Source organism: Prionailurus bengalensis, chromosome D3 (assembly GCF_016509475.1).
Source record: "Prionailurus bengalensis isolate Pbe53 chromosome D3, Fcat_Pben_1.1_paternal_pri, whole genome shotgun sequence".
In the NCBI taxonomy this organism is placed as follows: Eukaryota; Metazoa; Chordata; class Mammalia; order Carnivora; family Felidae; genus Prionailurus; species Prionailurus bengalensis.
In genome coordinates this window covers 48843126-48866858 of record NC_057356.1, presented here as the reverse complement: position 1 = coordinate 48866858, position 23733 = coordinate 48843126, and the positions used below count along the sequence as shown (strand labels likewise).

The window sequence follows — 23733 nt, the reverse complement described above, 5'->3', positions numbered from 1 at the left end:
CAAATTACACAACATGTAAGTGGCAGAACCACAATTTGAATCCAAGTTTCTGGGCACCAGAGCCTAAGCACGTCATGACTGCAATACACTCTTACTATACAGACAGGGGCCCAGGAGTCTGCTGAAGTCAGGGAAGGCTTCCAAGAAGAGGTAACATGTGGAGTCATTCCAAAAAGTTCTCTGAGAGTTCATTGAGCAAGGGGGTGATGACAGGGTGAGGCCGAGGGTGTATGAGCCAAGGTATGCAGGATGAGAGACAAGCGTTTTTGAGGAAAAGCATTTACTTTTGTTAGCTAGATGGTGAGGCAGGGGTTGAGGGTTGGTGGGAACCAATAAAGGGGTTGACAGAGAGTATATTTTGGTCTGCATTTGTTGGTTTCCAAGAAAGTGGAGCTTATACAAATAGGTCAAGTTCAAGGATATGAAGGCATCCCATGGACAGCCAAGGACAAGAAACTAATTACATCCGGGAAACATGTGGAGGTTGCTCCCTCTTCCGTGGGTGGCACTGCTTCAGTCTCAGCTTCAATTCTGTTCCCTGAGTCACACAACAGCGGAGGTGGCCTGGATTAGGATAATGGCATTGGGACTGGAGAGCATGAGCCAAAAGGGACAGCTGTGACATGAACATGAGGGAGCAGTGAAGGTGACTACTAGGTTCCTAGCTTGCATGCACTGCAAAGACAGGAACCAAGGAAGGAGGAGCAGGTCTGGAGGGTGTTATGGACTGAACTGTGAGCCCCCAAATGCATATGTTGAAGCCCTAACTCCCAGTGTAGCCATATTTGGAGATGGGGTCTTTAAGGAGGTAATTCCATTAAATGAGCTCATAAGGGTAGGGCCCTAATCCAATAGGGCTGGTGTCCTTATGAGAAGAGAGAGAGACACCAGAGATATCTCTTTCTTTCTCTCTCTCTCTCTCTCTCTCTCTCTACACACAAGCACAGAGAAGAAACCATGTGAGGACACAGAGAAAAGGCAGCTATCCACAAGCCAGGAAGAGAGGTCTCACCAGGACCCTGAGAGCACCTTGATCTTGGACTTCCAGCTTCCAGAACTGTGAGAAACCAAATTTCTGTTGTTCAACCCACCCAATTTGTGGTATTTGGTTATGGCAGCCCAAGGTGACTCCTACAGAGGGAAAGATAATTAATCCATACTTGGATGAAGACAGTAGGTGGATTTAAAGCTAGTCATGAGTTGGAGTCCACAGGGCTTGGTGCTTCAGTGTAAGTGCAGGGTGAGGGAGAGCATGACCGAGGAGGAAGGGATGTTGTCCAGGTTTGAGTTGTGGATAGAGGGTGAACTGTGGTGACTTTCACTGAGTCTGAGATTTGGGAGTTGCCCCGGGGCTGGGAGGGAAGGCGTATTTAGGATTTCCTGGTTAGAAGCAAGGGTTGTTAACTGTAGGGATGGAGGGGGACTATAATGAAAGTGGAACCTCCTTGAAAATCAAGGTCAGGATTCTAGCAGGATTGGGCCCCCTGGGGAAAGGTGAGTCTGGGTACAGAGCAGTGCCCTGATCCCCACCCCCAGGCCTCTCAGCAGGAACAAGACCCAGAAGCAGGACTGGGCTGATTCAACGTTTATTTATTTTTGGGACAGAGAGAGACAGAGCATGAACGGGGGAGGGGCAGAGAGAGAGGGAGACACAGAATCGGAAACAGGCTCCAGGCTCTGAGCCATCAGCCCAGAGCCCGACGCGGGGCTCGAACTCACGGACCGCGAGATCGTGACCTGGCTGAAGTCGGACGCTTAACCGACTGCGCCACCCAGGCGCCCCAGGACTGGGCTGATTCAATGATTCTGCTGCCCTTTCCTCTCATTGTTGGTTGACTTACTCTTGTCGTAGTTCCTAGAAAGAGATACTGTTGGGCTCAAGAGTTTCAATCCAGGCTTCTAGTTAGCCTAGGGATTGGTTGTCCAAGGACCTATCCTTGATCAGTCAGGGCTGGTGGTCATATGATGGAATGAATACTTGGCCCAACAAATCTGTCCCTTCATCAGTGGCTGTGAGCAAAACAGCATCCCATAGAAGGGTCTGAGATGTGCCAGACAGGGTAATGGAAACATCTAGGGTCGGGGTGGTAGGAAGATCATTATTGTGGTTTTAGGCTTGCTAGGCATATTTGGAAAATAGGCACATATCATTTTAGTTCAGTTTTTTCAACAAACGAACTCATACTTGACATTGAGATTCTTTACTTGTTTAATAAAATACCTTGGAGATCATTCCATTCCATTCCATTCCATTCCATTCCATTATTCTTTCTATCTACAGCTAGTATTCTGTTGAATAGATGAGACATAGTTGATTTCTTCACCATCGGCCTCTAGAGTTAGGTTATATCCAATGATGCTTTATTACAAACAACCCTTCCAGAACAGTCTTGTCCATTTTCCTTTGTGTCCAGCCTAGACCCCTAGAAATGAATTGCGGGTTTGAAAGGGATGTGCATTTTGCAGGCTGAAGGGTACTGCTAAACTGTCCTCTAAAAACATTGTACCAATTTGTGCCCCTAGCAGAAGAAGATGTATGTGCTGATTTATACGAATGTTTCTTAAACTATTTTGAGTCATAGACCCTTTTAGATCCTACTGAAAGCTGTGAATCCTTGTGCTAGAGAAATATACAAATGTGTGTACAGAACATATATGTATGTGTATATAAATCCCTCAGCCAAACAGTCTCTCTCCCTAGGAATTATGAGGAGAGTAGGCACATGTACACATATGTATACGAGTGCATGCATATATACATATTTGGATGCATGAACATATGCAGAACATTTTACATACAATTTCTGTGGGTTTACAGACCATCTGAAGACTGCCCACGAACTCCAAGACTTTATACTCAGGAGCCCTGAATAGACATTTATGAAGGGGTCTCCCAGTCTAGAACAGTCTCAATCTTAGCTGCACATTCAAATCTCCTGGAGAACTTTGAAAAATCTCCATGCCTGGGCCACTTCCCAAACCAAGCCAGTCAGATTCTCTAGGTATCACTACTTTTTTTTTTTTTTTTCAAGTTTTCCAGGTAATCCTAACATGCACTCTGTGGCAAGAACCACTGCAGTCTAGGAGAAAGCTATCCAAGGATAGAAAGAAGTAATTTGAAGACAAAACAAGGAGTGTTACAGGGGCTCTTAGGAGCCTCAGACCTAGCTACAGGAGCTTTTGTTTTTGATGCAGGTGGGGGTGTGCGATTGATACACGTGTTTCTTTGGGAAAATGCTCAGCATACTCTCAAGGAGAGAAAATGAACATCCATGGGACCTAAGTTAAACACTTTTTAGACATTGCAATTTTTGCTGTATCTGTTTCTCCAGAGGGGGTGAGGGGTGTCTTAAGTTATGCAGCAATCTTCATATTTCTTAAAAGCCCTCTAGCTCTCTACCCAACCCCCCCCCCCGCCCCCCCACATAATTCTAAGATGTAGCCAATGTTGCAAGTCACTTGCAATGGGGAGCCTCCCAATGAGAGGAAGCCCCAAGGAGTGAAAGTGGAAGGAAGAAAACCAAATGCAACTCCAAGAACTTGCAGCTCAACCGGAGGGCAGCTCATTCTCTCCAAGAACTTGCAGCTCAGCCAAAGGGCAGCTCATGCTCCCTGGGAGATGGCTCTGACCAAAGGGCCTGGCTGCAAGGGTTGAAAGCAGTGACCGTGTGTGCTTCAAGCCAGTGGGAAGCTTCTGGAGAAGTAGCATTGGAAGCTAGGTCTTAAAGGATTGAGACAATTGAGATTAGCAGAGGGGGGAAAAGGAGCAATTTCCCAGTTGGAAAGGAGGCTGGTAGTTAGGGCTGTTCAATGCTCCTAACAGCACTCCCATGATAGGCTCAGCCATGGAAGTCACATTAAAGATTCCTCTTCTCATCCTGCTGAATTGGCTCAGGAAGGCTTACCAGGCTCCACACCATCAACCATAGGGCATATCTATCTACCTCGTCCCATGCCAGTGGTTCACAAAGCAGGCTCCAGGAATCAGCAGCAGCAACATCACTTGGGAGGCTGCTCATTTTCAGGCCTCACCCAGGACGTGCTGCATCAGACACATGGGTAGGCTTCGCACTCTGTTTTAGACAGGCCCTCTGGGGGATTCAGGTGCACACTCAGGTTCAAGGATCCAGGTCTTGAGGACTGACAGCCGTATCTCCTTCTCCATCACTGTTCTCTCTGAGTCTTTCCCACAGAGGGCTGGACTCACCTCAGGGAGACATAAGGGAGAACGCTGGGAAATCAGATTGGATTAAGGTTTGGGGAGTTTGGGACTCGCAGCTAAAGTAAGAAAGGAGCCATGATAACTTTTAATTTTTTTTCCAATGTTTATTTATTTTTGAGAGAGAGAAAGACAGAGCGCAAGCAGGGGAGGGGCAGAGAGAGAGGGAGACACAGAATCTGAAGCAGGCTCCAGGCTCTGAACTGTCAGCACAGAGCCCGATGTGGGGTTCAGACTCACAGACAGCGAGATCATAACCTGAGCTGAAGTCGGATGCTCAACCAACTGAGCCACTCAGGTGCCCCAAGCCATGATAACTTTTAGATCAGGGAAGAAAAAGTATAACATGAAGTAGGGGACCACATAATAGTATTTTAAGAATGCCGGTGGACCCCAATACCTCCGGAAATGGTAGGCAAAAATTGGTTGTGAGGGTCATCTTCTGAGGAAGAGGTTTCATAACTTTCATGCAAGTTTCAAATGAATTTACAGCCCCAAAATGATTTAGTAGCCATTGCTATTGAGAAAATTATTTTTTGATTGCTCAGTTATATTACCTTTTGAGGTAGCATTTCTCAAAATGTGGCCAGATTCATATTAGAATTGTCTGAACTGTGTGTTAAAAAATGTACTTTTTTTTTTATAGAGAGAGTGTGTACTCAGGGGAGGGGGGGAGAGGGAGAGAGAGAGAGAGAGAGAGAGAGAGAGAGAGAGAGAATCTTAAGCAAGCTCCACACCCATTGTGGAGCCCCAACTGGGTCTTGATCTCATGATTATGAGATCATGACCTGAGCCGAAATCAAGAGTCAGACGCTTAACCAACTGAGTCACCCAGGCACCCCTAGAAATGTACCCTTGAGCTGTACCCTAGCTAGGCCTACTAAATCAGAATCTCTGGAGTTGGCACCCAAGAATCTGCATTTTATTTATTTATTTATTTTAATTAATTAATTTTTTTTTCAACGTTTATTTATTTTTGGGACAGAGAGAGACAGAGCATGAACGGGGGAGGGGCAGAGAGAGAGGGAGACACAGAATCGGAAACAGGCTCCAGGCTCTGAGCCATCAGCCCAGAGCCCGACGCCGGGCTTGAACTCACGGACCGGAGATCGGACTGCAGGATAGTGACCTGGCTGAAGTCGGACGCTTAACCGACTGTGCCACCCAGGCGCCCCAAGAATCTGCATTTTTTTTTAAATTTTTTTTAACGTTTATTTATTTTTGAGACAGAGAGAGACAGAGCATGAACGGGGGAGGGTCAGAGAAAGAGGGAGACACAGAATCTGAAACAGGCTCCAAGCTCTGATCAGCCAGCACAGAGCCCGACGCGGGGCTTGAACTCACGGACCACGAGATCATGACCTGAGCCGAAGTCGGACGCCCAACCGACTGAGCCACCCAGGCGCCCCAAGAATCTGCATTTTAAAAGAAGCTCCATAGGTGATGCTGGTTGATTCTGATGCACTCTCAGAGGTACACGCACTGCCCCAGGCTTTAAATCTAAAAGCCAATAATTTTAGGAAAACAAAGTTAACAGTGAAGTTAGAAAGTACCAAAGCTCCTAAAGCATGGTGCTAAGGCACACACACACAAAAACTTACAATACCCCAAAGGCCACAGAATTGGGAACAGTAGCCAGAGCAAAGATTTTCCTGGGCATTTCAGTGATTGTTCATTTAAAGTTGTACTGTTATGTTACCATATGGAGGGGACAGAAGACCTGAAGTGAGTTTCCTCCTCAAACTCTTGACAGTTCAACTCAACTTCCCAGAGTTGAATGAAGACTGAATTAATGTCCTGTTTTATGGCCGATAGAAACAAGATAACTACAAGAAAGGCAGAAGGAAAACTACTGACTTCATGGACCTACTGAAGGTTCACTCCTCCCTGGAGTCAGACCAGGTGTGGTTCTAGAATCTTCTGCCCTTCCTGCCCCTTAGCATGAGCTTTGGCAGAGTTTGCAAAAATCTACTGGTTACATATTTTGAATTACAGATTTTGAAATATGTAGTGCTGTAACAGTAAACCAATGAGATTGACTTCACGGAAATACCCTCTAATGGAAAGAATGTTTGTTTTCCTGGGCCCTGGAAATAGAACTGAAGGGCTTGGTGGATTGTTAAGAAAGTGTAGGTGCTCCAGAGCCTGACCGTCATTAGCTATGTGATGTTGGGCAAGTTATTTAAGCCCTCCGGGTTTCTACTCATCTGGAAAATAAGAACAGTCTTCACATGTATTCATGAGAACAACTTGAGAGTGTTAACACAAAAGACCAGACCTGCAGCCAGGATTCACCAAATGTTAAGAAAGAAATAGGGTGCATATGTATTTTTCCAGAGTTCTGTACTTTCTGAATCTTCTCCAGTGAAGACCTACTGCCTTTATAATCTAAAAAGTATGATAAACCACGGCTTTTTTTTTTTTTAAGGGAATGAGCCATAAAGAGAGAAAAAAACAGTAAAACAGATGCAATCATGGTCAGAGGAGTCTGCTTTTATTTGGAGTAATGACAATATATGACCCTGGGGGTATCCTAATCAGAGTACAGACTGCAGGAAGAGTAAAATTTGAAGCATTATGAGTTCTATACCGGTATCTACCATGCCCTGGCTCGGCAAACTTAGATCCCAAAATAGAGCTGTTAGGTCACAAGGTTTCCTGCTTTCCCGCCCCTCTCCGAGGCTGTTCTCTTCCATCAGGTGCAAAGCCTGGATCTCCAGCATCAAATTAAAGAAATAGAACAAACCCATCCCAGGGCTTCTTTAAATATTCAGATAAACCCATGTGCCCCTATGCCTTAAATTAAGCTTTCCTAAGAAAAAGTAAGTCAATTAGTTCAAAATGTGGGTTAGTGCTTCTGGGTATTTAAAAGGGGATTTTTTTTTTTCTTTTTTAGTTCATTTGGAAACATAGCCACAGGGCAGGTATATACCCACTCCTCAGCACATCCTGTGAATTGCCATGATATGTCTAGATACGAATTTCTGATATCTAGAGCTTTAAAATCCAGTTCTTAAACTTTCTCAAAGTTGTGAAGATATTAAAATATAAGCTTTAAATTTTATTTTGCTTTTCTCTTTTATTTTATAAGCTTTATCTTCACTGTCATTACCCATATTCATCCAAGGGTGCTTGACATCACCATAGAATATTGAGACGACACAATTTTACCCTAACTGGACTTCTTCCTTCCTTCAACAAATAATTACTCTCTAAAGTTTATAAACAAAAGTAGTCTCCAAGACATTATGCAATGTTGTTCTAGAGCAAACTTTGCGACAGGTACTGAAAAATTCATTTATCCAAGTGGTCCCGATACTGCAAACCAAACCTTACCAAAATATAAGTAAAATTATATATTTCCGAAGAAAATTCATCTTCTTCAGAAGCCATTTCTGGGTCATAGGACACGAATATTTCCATGGCTTTCGAGAGACTGCCTACCTGCTTTCTTAAAAGGCTATCTTAATTGAGGTTGACAATTAAAAAATATGAGAATAACATTTTCATACCAACATTTGGGCATAAAGTGGTATTTTACATTTTTGTTGTTTGTTTTGCTTTGGGTTTAGTGAATAGGCTACTTTTTTGAAATGTAGCAAGTAGTTTTAGGAAAATTTTATGTTCTAAGACAACTTTAAATAGCTCCTCCATTATTTAAAATATATGTATTTGTGACATGATAATAACATGCACCTTTATCTCCCTTTCCACCTTAATTAGTATTGCAATGGCACAGAAATATATTTTATTAATAAGAGGACTTTAACTTCCACTTTAATCACAAATATACTTTATTTTTTCTTTAAAAAAATTGTTTTTAATGTTTATTTATTTTTGAGAGACAGAGACAGAGCATGAGCAGGGGAGGGGGAGAGAGAGAGGGAGACACAGAATCTGAAGCAGGCTCTAGGCTCTGAGCTGTCAGCACAGAGCCGGACGTGGGGCTTGAACTCACGGACCATGAGATCATGACCTGATTCGAAGTCAACTGACTGAGCCTCCCAGGCGCCCCTCCCACCTATCCTTTAAGGAGATACGACTAGAAGACAAAAAACAACTATCATTAATTTTATGTTTAACTTTGACAGGCTTTACATTTGATTTCTCTATTAATCAGGTGAAGTTTCATCATCACATTGTTATAACAAAGAGCAAACTTTTAAGCTCCACGAAAACCACAATTTACTTATGGAAAACTACATTCTCCACATACATTACTTGTTTTAAAAACAGCCTAGGGACTGGAGGTGATTATTAGGTAGAAAGATCAAGAATTACAGTTACCAGGCAGCACTTAGAAACTAAAAATTCTACTCCTGTCAATCACTGTGTTAAGTTCACTCTGACCTGTTTTTTGACAAAGCATCAAAGATAAAAATAGGTAGTACCCTCCTTGTCCCCAGGAGATTTATGCAGAACAGCCCAGGGTTTCAAGAGAAAACACCTCATTCTAGTCTGGTTGGGTTTGTGGGCATTCCTTCTGCCTCTAAAATTCTTGACTGTCATTTCTTCTAAGACCCAGATGGGTTGCTACCTCTAAAAGCCCAGGAAAATAGTGCTAGTGTTTTAGCTACCAAGTGACAAAGATGTTTCCTAGGGCATGTCTGCTCTGCTCACAATGCAAGCTTAGGACTCCGCTTCAGTACTCTTCTGGCTTTGCAAAATTTGATTCCCAAATCAAATGACACACAGGAGTATTTTAATGGTACGAAACTGTTCCTCTGAAGACTTTTTTTTCTTTCATTCTTTGGTTCCTAGAGGCTGTATGTGGTCAAGTGACTAAGGTGTGAGCTACAAAGCCAAGCTTTCGTGCCCTATAGAGGTCTGGGAGACATTGGGCAAGTGGCTTAACCTTTGTGAGCCCTTCTGGCCTTGCTTTCCTTTTTTACACTCAAACCTGGAAAATACAGCCTTAACAAATATGAGCTAACAGTTGAACACTTACTAGTGTTCCAGACACTGTATTATGTACTTCACTCATTTTAACTCGTTTAATTCTTGGCAATAATCCTATGCAGTAGGGGCTATTAACTACAATCCAGATCATAAAATAATGAAAGAACCAACATATTTTTTAAAAAGGCAACTAGATGGGGCACCTGGCTGGCTCAGTGGGTAGAACATGCGACTCCTGATCTCAGGGTTGCAGGTCCGAGCTCCACGTTGGGTGTAGAGGTTATGTAAAAGAAGTAGAATCTTCAAAAATAGTAAAAAAAAATTTAAAGGCAACTGGGAAGGCCAAACTAGGATTCAAACCCATGCAGTCTTGTTTCAAAGATGAAGTTTTAACCACTCCGCACCACAACCTTTTGTTGAGGTTAGCTTTCTCCCCACGTATAAATATTTGTGTGTTTACTGAATGTCTACTATGCGCCAACCACTCTGCTAAAATATGCTAAGGAACTGTATTGAAAATGAACCAGAGATGCAGGAAGAAATAAGACATAGTTTCTGTGCTCTTGTGGAGTTATTTTTCTTTTCTTCCACTTTGTAGAGTTAGAGTACACGGGTCCTTGTTTCATTTGAGTTCAAAACATATTGCTCAAGATGATTTTCAAGTGAATTCAACAGAAATTAACGGTGAAATTTTGAAACAAGGATATATCAGAATGGCTTCAACTTGAATTACTATTTAAACTCCATAGTATTTTATGAATTGTTAAGTAATCAAATCAAGAAAGCATGGCTTGAGAGTAATGAACTAAATGCTTTTTCTGGTCTCTGCCCCCAAGAGCCCACAAAACTTCTTGAATTTATCAATTTAAATCCTCCCAATCCACCTCTTTTAATACATGGATACCTCAATTCCTCACTCTACTTCTGCAATAACTTCCTACAGTATGTTTGTACCAGAGGGTAAATTATGGCAGGAAAACATTAAACCAGAGCAGTCTTCACATATATTTTAAGTTGCAAATAATAATGTTTCCTTGCAGTTGCTGTTTCGTCCTGATTTTTTTGAAAAAAAAATTTTTATTACGTTTCTTTATTTTTGAGAGGCAGACAGAGACAGAGCATGAGCGAGGGAGGGGCAGAGAGAGAGGGAGACACAGAATCGGAAGCAGGCTCCAGGCTCTGAGCTGTCAGCACAGAGCCCGACACGGGGTTTGAAGCCACGAACCGTGAGATTATGACCTGAGCCGTTCAGACACTCAACCGACTGAGCCACCCAGGCGCCCCTCGTCCTGATTTTTAATGTAGAAATTCAGATCCATGATATTTTAAGATTTTTTACCAAGAAGTTTCTTGCTAAATATGGATTTAACTAGGGGCATCTGGGTGGCTCAGTCATTTAAGCATCACACTCTTGGTTTCAGCTCAGGTTGTGATCTTCATGGCTTGTGGGTTCAAGTCCCGCGTCAGGCTCTCTGCTGTCAATGTGGAGCCTACTTTGGATCCTCTGTCTGCCTTGCTCTCGCTCTCTCTCTCAGAAATAAATAAACATTTTTTAAAAAAGAGAAATATTTTAAGAAATAAATAAAAATAAATAAATATAAACTTAACTAAATGGAGATCTTCATTCATTGACTGGGGTGCTCACCATGGCCCAGGCTCCAGCCTAAACTACAAAGGTATATCAGTGGAGCAGAGGAAACAGGCAGATAAAAAGCAACTACACCAGTGATATAATAGATGCAGCTCAGTAGGTCGGAAGCAAAAAGGAGGAAGAGCAGAATGTGTGTCTATATGGTATATAACCTTTCATCAAGTGTGACCATGAAATGGGAGTAGTGGGTTGCAAAATGAGGGGGAGACATTTGGAGTTTTTCCTTCCAAAATAATGTCACCACTTGCAAGTAATCTAAGAAATGGAGCAGCACAAACACATAGATGGTACTTTTTAATGATTATGAAAGAGATAGAAAATGTGGAGTATCTTGGCGAAGATAGAAACATCTTACCATAGCTTTTAGAGTAATGAATTCTGACAGTGAAATAATTGCAATAAATGTTTCATACAATACTGGGATAATTTGATATAAAGAAGCTATGCATTCTGCACAAGAAATAAAGAAATCATCCTTATAAAGGAGCTATCCAGTTATAATTGGTGGGTGACTTCAATGGATTTTATGATAAGGCAGAATCTAAGTAGAGGAATCCCAACTGGGCTGATAGGCAGAAGACAGACCCTGTTGCCTCTTTACCAGAATAATAACAAAGCCTTTTTGATTCTCTCAGTTTGGTACTGAATGGATGGTGCCGCAGGATGTTTTTAAGGAATCATTTACTAAACCTGGAGTTGAACTCCTTTATAAACTCAACTGTAGTTTTGTGTTACTGGGTTTTAAAAATTAAGCAACTTGTTTGTTTGTTTGTTTGTTTGTTTTTGGTGGCGGTTGAGAAGCGTTTTTCTGGATGTTCTTCCTAAAAAATACTGTAGATTCTAACCTGAAGAGGTCTTTCCCAATATTTGATGAAGAATCATTAATGGGCAAAGAATTTTGGTAGGTTTTCAGGAGCTGGTGCCACGAAGCAGATTCACAGTTGCCAGAAAATCAGGCCAAGGCATACTTTCCAAGGTGTGTTTTTCACACCTAAGGTCTGCGAGGGTCCTGCCCGTTGTTTGCAAACCCTTCAAGCAGCATCTGAAACTGTTGCTTTGCTAAGTCCGTTAAAAATTTATTTGCACTTGGGGTTTTTTGGTTCTGCTACTGCCCACCATCGCCCTCTCCCCTCTGGCTTTTGCCGGTAGAGACCTGCCCTGGGGGGTATTTTGTCCTGGGAGCACAAAACTATTTTCTTTTCTGGAAATAAGTTGACGTCAACTGGGAGCTGTTTTTGGTTGCTTTGTTTCCCGGAGCGTCCAACCCAGCACACCGCCTCCGGCAAACTGCGAGCAATTCAAAGCAGCTCGCCCAACAGGGAGGGGAGCTGGCGGAGGTAGGGGGTGGGGGGGGTGAAGGGGGGCTCGACTGCAAAAGTGCTCTGCACCGGGGCTGGAACGTGGGCCAGTGTCCCTAGCTCAGCCCCTCGGCGCACTGCGCTCGCCGTAAGGGCCACGGGAGAGCAGCCCCTGGTAGGTAACTTGCTGGGCGCCCACCTGAGGTTTCAACACTGCTGAAATTCCCTAACCGATTGTTCGGGCGGCCCGAAAACTGGGAGCATCCCGGGACAAAGGGCCAGCCGTCCGGAAGTAGCGCAGTGCTACTGGTGTGTGCGCGGGTCGTGCGTGCAACTAACTTAGCTGCCTAGTGCCCTGAGCTCCGGGAAACAAACAAACGCCTTCCTACACATTTCCGGGGACGTTGAGCATTTTTGACAAAGCCGGCAGCACCTCGGGGATGATTCCCGAAGAGTGCAACCACCGAACTCCTCACCTCCCCGGACGGTTCTCTGCGGACAACAGGACGCATGAGAGCGTGTGTCGTGTGTCTGTTTGCCCGAGGAACGGGAGGGGGCCCGGGAGGCACGGACTTGCCCCAGCTTGTTCACACCTGGCGCAATTTCCCCAAAGCTCTGCCGCGTACAGGGTCGAGGAAACACGCGGAGGGCGAACACAGATTGCTGGAGAAGAGAGTCAATTCCCACTTAGACGCCCACGCGGCCCAGAGACCTAGTGCCCCTCCCTTCTTTTTTTTTAAATTACAAGTTGACGGATGGGTTTCTACTGATGCGTGAAGTTATAAGCTGCCCAGAAAGCAAGACGGGGGAGTCCGGGAGGGGGGAACCGGCAATTGACAAGTCTACAGCCCTAGTGCCTAGAATTCGGTCTCGAGGGCAAATTCGAGGACGCCCTGGAGGGGACAGAGAGGCTGCCTCACAGCAGGGTCTGCGCGCCCTGGGGTCGCGCTGCTGGGACTCGTCTCCGTTGGTTCCCCTTAGCCCCCGGGACTTGGAGCTGGCGGAGCGCCAGGGGACACTTGGGCTGCCCGAGGAGGAGAAAATTAGGATGCCGTGCGAGCTCGACATGGAAGGGGTTGTGCCGCCAAAGAAAACAACCGAGGTCTCCCGCAGCTCTGGGGGCGCTGCCCCTGGGCCGGGAGAGAGGGAGGCGGGGACGCGAGGACGCGCCCGGAGTCTGGGCGCGCCGGGGGCGGGCGTTCGGCTGGAAGTGGGACAGTGTCTCCTATGGGAAAGCGGGACCCGGCGAGCTCTTTGGCCGCCTTTCCAGTTTCGGAGGTATCCGCCCCCGTGCGCCGGAGGCAGCGCAGCCCCGAGGGCGAAAGAATGGCGGTTGGCAAACTTGGAACAAGAGCGCGCTCGGGATCCAAATTGCCGGAATTGTGGCGGCGGCGGGGGCGGCCGAGACCCAAGTTCACTTTTTCCGCCCGCCCGCCGACGGGCCTTAGGGATCGGCATTGCTCTAGCTCCAACCAGGTGGAGCGCCTCGCCAGAGGGAGTTGTGTCAGTGTGCTCCGAGGCCCGGAGGGCGGCGGCCTAAGCGTGCGGGGAGGGGTCCCTGGGGTCCGGAGCGCCTCTCCCCGAGTCTCCCCTCCCACCCGCCCCTCCCAGTCTTTCTTTCTTGCTCCTTCCCCAGGCTGGCGGGACCGGCGCAGACTTGCCCTAGACCTACGGGGAGCGCCCCGGGTCTTTAATGACAGCTTAAAAGAGGCTGGTGGAAAAGTCGAAAGGGATGAGGCTGACGTGGGGCGTGTTTCGCTCCTTTGCAAGAGTCGGAAAGGGAGCTGGGAGCCGTGCGGCTGGCCCCAGGCCCCCGCGCCTCGCCGCCAGCAAGTAGGTGGGGGAGCCGCCGCCGCCAGCCCCATCCCGCTCCCAAGCCTCGCCCGCTGCGCCCTGGCCGCGGGCGCAGAGAGGGTGCGGGGCCTCGCCGTGCCTCCTCCACCCTGCTCATTAACCTGCCTGCTCCGCTCCGGGCGGCCCCAGACCCGGCTTCTCCGAGCAGCACCCGCGGCCAGCCCGGCTCTGCCGCCTCCCCGAACCCCCGGCTCCGGGGGGCAATGAGGGGGCAGTGGAAGGGGCACTGCTCCTCGGGCATTACTTAGAGAAGCGAGACCGCCCCGCCCTCCCGCCGGCCCTCCCTCTCTCCCGCCCGGGCCCGCGCGCCACTCCGCCAGAGGGTAAGTTGGGAGTGTTTCACCCCCACCGACAGCTCTCCCTCCCCTTTCTTCACCCCCCCCCCCCCGTTAAAGTTTTCTTAGGAGTGGGGAGAGGGGTGGGGGAGGAAGAGGGTCCAGCCAGCCTCCGTCCTTACCCTCTCCCTGCCTAACTTACCCCCGCCTCCCCTCCCCTCCATCCCCTGCGCGCCGCTGCCCCTCCGGAGTAGCGCTCCGAACTGACAATTGGAGCGCGGCTCCTTTAAGAGCCCGGCTTTGCCTCCCGGTAGCTGAAGGTCATTAAACACAAAAGCTCTCAGCGCTGCGGTCCAATATAGCGCATGCGCCCTGCCCGAGGACTGGCAGAGAGACGGCAATATGGCGAGAATGCCTGGCAGCGGGGACTGTAACACCAGCGCGGGCGGCAGCGCCAGCGCCGCCGCCGCCGCCGCCGAGAACAATGGGGAGCGGGGCGAGGGCGAGCGCGGTGCTGGGGGCCGCGGCCGCCGCCACGGCCGCCCGCACTACTGCAGCGCGGGCGAGGAGGAGGAGGAAGAGGAGGAGGACGACGAGATCCAAGAGGTGCAGATAACGGGGGACGAGGAGGAGGAGGACGGAGGTGGGGGGCTGGAGGAGGACGAGGAGGAGGAAGAGGAGGAGGAAGAGATGGGGCTGGACTGGGACGAGCCCCTGGAGCCCGAGGACTCGGCCGGGGAGGAGTTAGAGCCCGAGCCGGTCCATATGATCAATATGGACCAGAGCGCCGCGCTGGAGCCCGAGGCGCCGCCGCGACTGCTGGCGCCCCGGGCCCGCGGCGGGCCGCCCGGGGACAGCAACGAGCTGGACCCCGACGTGCTGCAGCGCCCCGAGCGGGCCCGGCTGAGCGAGAACACCCGGCTGGCCACCCGCTACGCCGTGCGCATCTTCCGGGAGTACCTGAGCGAGAAGGCGCAGAGCCCGGACTTCGAGACCATGGACAAGGGGGCGCTGTGCCGCGTGCTGCGCTCCTTCTACGCCGAGGCCCGCTCCAAGAGCGGCCAGCTCTACAGCAAGTCGTCGCTTATCAGCATCCGCAGCTCCCTCAACCGCTACCTCAACGAGCCCCCGTACTGCCGCACGCTCGACCTCACCAAGGACCCCGAGCTGCGCAGCGCCAACCTGACGCTGGCTGCGGTCATCCGCAAGCTCGAGGAGCAGGGCGCCGGGCCCGTGGTGCAGAAGCAAGCCATCACGCGTGCCGACCTGCGCAAGCTCTACACCTCCAGCGTCTTCAGCACCAACACGCCCTTCGGGCTGCTCAACAAGGTCTGGTTCGAGACTTGCATGTACTTCTGCACGCGCGGCCGCGAGAACCAGCGCGAGCTGGAGGAGGACTCCTTTGGGCTGGCTATGGATGAGGACGGCCGCAAGTTCGTCTACTTTAAGTCCCTCGGGCCTTACCATAAGTCGCGCTCGTCGTCGTGGAGCAAGAAGCGTGCCGAGAGCAGCGACGAGGAGAACTTGCCCCGCATGTACGAGACGGGCACCGAGTTCTGCCCCTACGCCAGCTTCGTCAAGTACCTGTCGAAGCGCAACCCCCTCTGCAAGGCGTTCTTCCAGCGGCCCCGGGACCACTGCAGCGAGGGCGATGTGACCTGGTACGAGAACAAAGCCATCGGCAAGAACTTGCTGGGCACCAGGATGCAGATGCTCTCGAAGGCGGCCAAGCTCTCCAAGACCTACACCAACCACTGCATCGGCGCCGTCTCCATCGCCACGCTCAACAGCATCGCGGGCATCGGCACCAAACTGGGCTCGCCCGCCCCGCAGGGCTGCTACGCGGAGGCTCTAAACGGGGCGGCTCGCCACCACTCCCACCACCCCCCCACCCATCCCTCCCACCACCACCGCCCCCAGCCGCCCTCGCTGGGGAACACCTATATCCTCCCCAAAGACAGCCAGGTCGGGCCCGACGTGAAATCTGAGGCTGCGCCCAAGCGCGCTCTGTACGAGTCGGTGTTCGGGTCTGGGGATATCTGCGGCCCCTCTTCCCCCAAAAGACTTTGTATCCGCCCCTCGGAGCCTGTGGATGCGGTGGTGGTGGTTTCCGTGAAACACGACCCCCTGCCTCTTCTTCCAGAAGCCAATGGGCACAGAAGCACCAATTCTCCCACAGTAGTTTCACCTGCTATTGTTTCCCCCACCCAGGTAACCAAACCAAACTCTATGCATGAAATGTTTCTTTGGTACCATTTCTAGACTAACTCCTGCTAACGCAGGTCTGGGTCCGGGCGGGGAGGAGTTTTAAAAAGTACTAAATATACTGAATCAGATTTGATTTGGTTTGATTTCACCCTTAGGAGCTTAACTCTTGTGCTTTTCAGGAAAGTTTATGCCTAACCTTAAAAGATGTTGAGAAGCCAAGGTCCCTAACATTCAGTGCTGAGCTGTAAGGCTAAAACTTCAAAGTTCTCAGAACAAAAGGGTTGGAGGCAGCCTGACTCTCCATTGAATGCATGAGTTTAATAAGGCACGGTGCAGGAATACCGCGCATATAAAGGAAGCAATTACTTAAAATATATTTGAGTAAAGTAACCATTAAAATACTCTTGCATATTCGCCATAGCTTACAAAGATTAAAACAAAAACGGTTATAAAAAAGAAAAAAAAACGTGCCAAGCCCACTTCCTGTAAGTGGGCGGGGAGTGGAGAGATTGGTAATCCAGTGCCAGTTTATACTGTAATAGGTAGCTGAATGTAAAGTGATGTTTGGGGTGCGCTTTCCATAAAATAAAGTCACTTGTTAATAGAAGGAAGGGGAATCAGCACTACCAGCCAGGCTCCCTGCCCGGTAGTGGGTAGCACCTAGGCAACAAACTTCACTGCCTCTCCCTAGCCCCATGGGGCTCACTATCTAGGGGGCAGGTAACACTTAAGAATATAGATATTTAATTAAGACAAACTGTGCAGTAGTGTGGCAAGGACATCCAAAGTTAAGAAGTTGTAGCCCAGAAGCTGAGCCCTTTGGGCAAATCAGTTTACCTCTCTGGACTTCAGAGTCCTCATCAAGGATTAGGGAACTGTTTCAATATTAATATTAGTTAATTCTCAGCAGTACCAAATTCTAGGTTGAGATTGAGGACTTGAACGGATGCTTATTATTATTTTTCCTAGAGGAATATATTCATATTACTAAAATTGTACTCATCTTTGGAATACTCTTCTCTGGGAGCCAGAAATGAGAGGTCTTTGGGGACTGTGCTCTATTCTGCAGGCAGGAGTAGCCACTGGAGGTTTTACAACTCTGACCTCCCTGCCATCATGCAGAAGTAGGAATTTCGACTCTAAGTCTGGAGGTGTAGTGCAGGTCCTTCAAGAAACAGATGTCAGGTACCTCTGTGCTTTTTCCAAAGTGGAAATTCCAGTTCTGGACAATCTGACCCTTTCAGAGGTTTACCAGCTAATCATCAAGGCCAACAGAGAAAGGGGCTTCGAATGAATTTAATATAAACAGCAAAGTTCTCTAAAATACACAAGACCTGCCGGCTATGTGTCTTTCTGTACTTCTATGTGCGTGGTACATTTCCGACAGACCAGGAGGTGGTTTTATGGAGTTGTAAGGGCAGAGAGGAGAATTCTTTGGAGAATTTGGGTTTGCTTTTTCTTTGAGAGCAAAAATAAATGTTCACATTCTTCTGATAAAGTAAGACCCTTAAAATGTCCTGGTTTAGAGTGGCACCTGATTAATTGAGGAGTGAAAAGCCTGAGAAAGTTTAATATTAAAGTATATATCTGCTTGGAATAATAATGAAACAGTTTGCCTCCTGGCGTCAGTCTGCTAGTTTCTTGACATCAGTGTCCTATAGAATCGAGTTAAGATTCAAAAGATGGGAGGAGGGAGTTGTTCCGGTCGGTTTTGTTTTGGTCTAAGGAATGCAGTTGCTCTGTCACAGTCTTGTTTTAACTGAGTGAGATAAATCAGTTCTATAAACCTGAATACTGATTCATTTATTTTTCTTGAGTTACTGTCACGTAAATATAGATTACAATTAAAAATAGATTTGAGTGTCCATATGTTGGCTGATTGTTACTATGCAAAACATTATTATAGCTGAGTTCCTTGTAGTTAAAACACTACAAAAAGTTGTTCACGTATTAACACGCCTGCTTTTCACTTATGATAAAGTAAGTTTTTAACCAGGATTAAGAAGTTTAAGGGAACTCTAGTGATTCCTATAGAAGTCACCTTATGCGGTCTGAGCATTCTAAGAATGATACAAATGTTGAGTTTCTGTAGAAAGCTGATATTAAACTTTTTCCTCTTGTATTTATTAAAATCACTGTAACCTTGAGGTCCGGGGCATTTCCTGGGGATTAATGACCAGCTGGGGTTAGTGGCCCAAGGCACTGCTTTAGGCAGTCACCTCCTCTTGGCTGGTCATTAATCTTCAGGAAATGCTGTTAGGTCATTAATCTTCAGGAAATGTATGCCTTCAGCTTCAGTCACTATTACTTAATTATGAACACAGGCTATCTAACCTTAATATTGGCCAGACTCCTCAAGTGGTATTGCACAGAACTCCACCGTTGACCATCTTATTCTAGACTTCTTGAGAATACTCATACCCCGATGCTTTGATTCTCTTCTAACGTTGCAAGTTTCTCAACAAACGAAGAGCCTAGAACTTTAAATGCATTTACTCTTTTTACTTCTTGAGAGTGTTCATAAGTGGGTCATTGAAAAATGAATGCATCCAAGGATTAACAATCATGGAATTTGTGATTTTCACTCACGTGAAGTTCCTGATTTTTCTTGGTTTTGTGGGGTGGGGAGGAGTTATGGTAGCGGTTGTGATGGTTGCTTTAAGAAGTTCACTCTAATTCCCTGGAATGGCTGTGGTGAAAGCAAAGGGTAGTTTCCATCTCCCCTCCTCCAGCATAGCTGTTGTGATCTAAGATGATCCACTTACTGGTGCGGCTTCTTAGCGCTCATGGAGATCACATGGTACGTTTTAAAAGGCTTAGTTTAGCACAGCCCCTCCTACATTTTCGTAGCTGTTCTCTTTACATGAAAATACAGCATTCTTCCTGCCTCAGAGAAGAGTTCTTCTGCTTAGATGGATGATAGAGATTTGTAACTTTCGTCTTTTTTATTTGCACACAGCATAGTAAGGTTTAGATTCTAAATGTCATAGTTTTGTTCCTAAAGCTTTTATAGACTGTGCCTCTCTCCAGTACCAAAGATGTGAGCATTAGCTCCCTAAAATACATACTCAGGCACCTTTGTGAGCTTGTGACAAAGGTGTCTTCAGTTGCACGTGTTTGACTTTAACCCATATTACTTCTAGAAATACTTTTCAGGAATTCTGCAAGTAGGAAATCGAGTAGTGGAAAGAGTCTGGAGCTGGTGGTGCACATGCCCCGTGTCTGTTTCATTGACTTCACTAGGAGCCAGTCACACCTTATAGCGTCCCAGCTGAAAAGGAGAGCAGCCTGTCTGTGGGGCACATGCACTTGTTCCTGACCTTGCCTTTGAGAAGTCAGATGTTGTTAGCACTGGGAAACCAGCTTTCGTTCAGGTGCTTAGTGTGGGAAGGGAGAAGGGATATTCAATCTGTCTGCTTAAAAGAAAAAAAGAAACAAACACAAGCAAGCATTTTATGCATTATTGAAAAAATCGCCAATCTTATTTTTAATTTAGGAGGGCTACTCTCTTAAAGAGAGAATCCATCAAACTTCAATAAACGTGAAGGGAGTCGTGGGTTTAACAGCCAGAGCAACTGTAACAAGTCTTTTTTGTAATGGTTATCTGGAGCTATTAGGATTAACTGCCTTGTTTAAATCAGGATATTTCCCTGATTTTTAATGTTAGCTGTGGCTGCCTTCCTTTTTTCTACTGTAGGAGTAGTTGCTCTCCTGTTCAGATTGGTGGAAAAAGTAAATGTCAGTAACATTAAGTGTGTAACTTTTTTCATTCATTCAGGAAGCAGTTATTGAGCACCTACTATTTTGGCTTTGGTGCCAGGAATCTTTATAAATTAATCCATTTTCCGCTTGGCAAGTAGTTGCATTGGCAAGATTTGGGCCTCATGAAGTATTAAAACCAGATCAAAATAAGGAAAGTTAAAAGGTGATATACTTAATGGTTTGCAGCAGTCATTTTGGGAAAGAAATCTGTATTCTTAACTCTTGCGTGTTATTTTTGCAATCATTATGCAAATGAAGTGTTCTAAATTGCTGTAAACCCACATGTATGTCAGCTCACTATCTATTAAATCTGACCCAGGAAACAGGAAGAGAAGTATTTGCTGCCAAATGAGAAAGTGGTTCCCATTCATTTAAAACTTAAATCCTTTGGGGCGCCTGGGTGGCTCAGTCGGTTGAGTGTCTGACTTTGGCTCAGGTCATGATCTCACGGCTCGTGAGTTCGAGCCCCGCGTCGGGCTCTGTGCTGACAGCTCAGAGCCTGGAGCCTGCTTCTGCTTCTGTGTCTCCCTCTCTCTCTGCCCCTAACCCCCTCGCATTCTGTCTCTGTCTCTGTCAAAAATAAATAAACATTAAAAAAAAAATTAAAAAAAACAACAACAACAAAAATTTAAATCCTTGAATCATTTTGATTTTAGAATCTGGCTCCCCAAACAAATGTTACCTAACAGGCCACCCTCTTGTCACTTCAGGTAAGAGTCCCTTTTTCTAATAGGACTGCTTGTTGTATGTGAGACTGTTTAAAGCTGGCTCTGCCTTGGCCCAGGCCACTCAAAACTCCAATTATTTAATAGAAAGTTAAGTTTCAGGTTACCTTGTGGCGTCTTAGCTGCCATTTCAAAAGCAGAATTGATGCAGGAATTGAGACGTGGTTCCCTGTGTTGCAAATCTTGGGAACAAACCTATAGGCTGGCAATCTGTGGGTCTGTCACATGCTAGAACTTTATTTGTTGAGCCTATTTTTACCTCTCTTGATTGGTCCTTCACTGTATTATACTAGTTAATCAGGATGCCTTTGTAAAGACTTCTCTGGAGAATTTAGATAGGGTGAAGGTGGAGGAAATTAGTTGGTCCAGAAGGGCGTATCAGCTGACCTTGATAAACTAAACTGAGAGAAAACGTAGCTTTCAGATTTGAAACATTGCATGAGCAAACTTTTTTAGTCACCACTAGTGGTGTTCCAAAGACCCTGAATTCAGTTCAAGAACCTCCTTTTACCTGCTAAGTGCTGCCTCCAGGAGCAGGATTTGGCCTTTGCCCTCAGTCCTCCGTGGCGGGTGGGCAAGCTAGTGGGCTTCAAGCTGGAGTGATTGTCTGCTTGATATATGGACACCACAGTGGAAGCAGATGAACTTGTAAAATTTTAGGTTCTGTAAAATTTTAGGCTCTAAACTTTAGGTTTTCAGATTTGTAAAAGTTTCTCTTTGCCTGCTATTCCTCAAGAGAGGATGGGCTGTGAATGGTGTTGAGTTTTTAGAACAGGGAATGAGCATAATCTAGAAACAGAGTGTTTAAGCCAGTTGAGATCCCTCATCACAGCAAGGGCTGTATTTCCTAACACCCATGGCTTTAAACTAGACAGCAGACCACAGTGTATCCACTATACTACAGAAGACCAAACCTAATTAGACATGTTTTAGGTTTTCAGCAATTCTCCTGTCCTTCTGGTCAACTTCCTTTACAGTCAGACTTCCTTTCAACTTAGAGTTTAACAACCTGACGGAGCCATTTTTTAAATTTAATTTAATTTAGTTTAATTTAATTTAATTTTATTTATTTGTTTTTTACTTATATCCTATCCTAAACTCGGTCCAAGCCTGGGATAACCGAATTTTCAAGAACAACAAAGTGGGAGATCTCTTACAGGACTGTAAACAGTCCAGAGCACCTGAACTTTCATCGGGAGTTTTTGTCACAGCAGTTTGCTCTGCTTTGGGAACTCCAGTGGGAACTTCCTTCTTCTGGAAACCCACTGTATTCCGAGATCTGTGATTCCTGTTTAGTGACTACAAACAATTGGGCTCCTACTGGCTGTCCAGGCAGTGAGTTTGGTTGTGTTTCATATGGGGCGGGGGGCCGGGGGGGGGGGGGTGGCAGGGAAGTCCTAAAGCATACTCCTCATACTGGGGGAGCGCTGTGAGGATGGCAGAGGGCTCCCAAGTTGTTTGAGTCCATGTGCATAACCCTGGAAAGCTGAGGGACTTGGGGAGACCTTGAAGGAGAGGATTCCCACATCACCAGCTGGGTTCTGTGCCTCCCACCCTTCTGCCCCGACCTGCCCCAAGGTAGACATTTTAAAATCCCCTTTATCTTGCAAACCTTTCCTGGGAGGATCCACCCTCATTCACACCTTGAATTACTGCTTTCCCCTGATCTCCTGGCAGTGAACCCTGGAAGATGGGCGTTTTGATCCCGTCTGGGAGGAAGGAGGTACCTGCTACCTGAAAGGGCTGACAGATTTAAGAGAGCGTTAGGTTGTAGGCTTCTAGGAAAAGAGGAGAGGAATTCAGAAAGGAATGCTCAAGGATGGCAGAGATAAATGGCGCTTCCTTTGTGAGTAATGTCACAAATTGGAATGTCAGGATTAGTTTGGAAGCTTTTAATCATTATTTTCTAGTTTTACTCTGTGTCTCCAGCTCAGTCAGGTGCCTCACCATTTGGCACCAATCTTTCCTCTCAATCCAAGGAAAAGGGAACTATTATTTATAGCACCCATCTCTTTTGGGTGCTTTCCACCACGTGTCAGGGACCAAGCTAGTAGATATACTATAGATGTATATGTATATTCATTTGGTATTTGTAATACATCCCCCCCATATAGACAGCATGGTCATGGATAAATACATTTATACAGATATAAATATACACATAATCTGTATATAAACTTGATCCATGAGAAAATTGTCCATTTTTCTATTGTCAAAGAAAAAAGTGTTTAAGGCACGTTTCTTGAGCTTGTGGATTAGTTACGATACTTGAACTTGCTATGTTTTTTCCCATGTAGTTTGAAGGACTATAACTTAGAAGTGAGAAGTGTTCCCAGCCTTCTAGCTGTTCCCAGCCTCCTAGATGTTCTAGGTCAGCGATTGGATCTGATCCAGGCAGGAGTGAATGAGGGGCGGGCTCTGGCCATGGAGGTCTCATTCTGTTGGGCTGCAGTCTGCAGAGACCAAGGAGGCCACATCCTCTGACTGATTTTGTAGTTTTGAAGTGGAGTGTAATTAATAATGACTAACATGCACCAAGGGCTTTACAGTGCTCTTCCGACTGGCAGTAGACCAACCCAGGGAATTATTTCCATTTTATGAAGGAGGAGACTAAGGTCTAACTAACCTTAGTTGGCTAACTTGGTTAAGGTTTAACAACTGATAGGTAATATGCCTGGGTTTGGATCCAGGCCTGTTTGATTCAAGAGTCTCTGCTTTTAAAACATTTTTTTTTAAAGTTTATTTATTTTGAGAGAGAGTGTGTGAGCAGGGGAGGGGCAGAGAAAGAGAGAGAGAGAGAGAGAGAGAGAGAGAGAGAGAGAGAGAGAGACTCCCAAGCAGG

At 46.5% G+C, this 23733-nt stretch overlaps 1 protein-coding gene across 4 annotated transcripts in view; it reads left to right on the top strand.

The window, feature by feature from the left end:
• The window catches only part of KCTD1 (potassium channel tetramerization domain containing 1), a 188474-nt gene that overhangs the window by 81665 nt on the left and 83076 nt on the right, over positions 1-23733 (top strand). The window contains exon 1 of one of the 4 annotated variants that reach the window (XM_043558507.1): positions 13279-16407. The exons of 1 other annotated variant lie outside the window; for it this stretch is intronic. In XM_043558507.1, coding sequence (XP_043414442.1) covers positions 14599-16407 — 1809 coding nt within the window. In that variant the 5' untranslated portion in view covers positions 13279-14598. Of the gene's footprint in view, positions 1-13278; positions 16408-23733 lie in introns of those variants that run through there. 2 more of the 4 variants (XM_043558511.1, XM_043558508.1) reach the window with 2 other exon arrangements.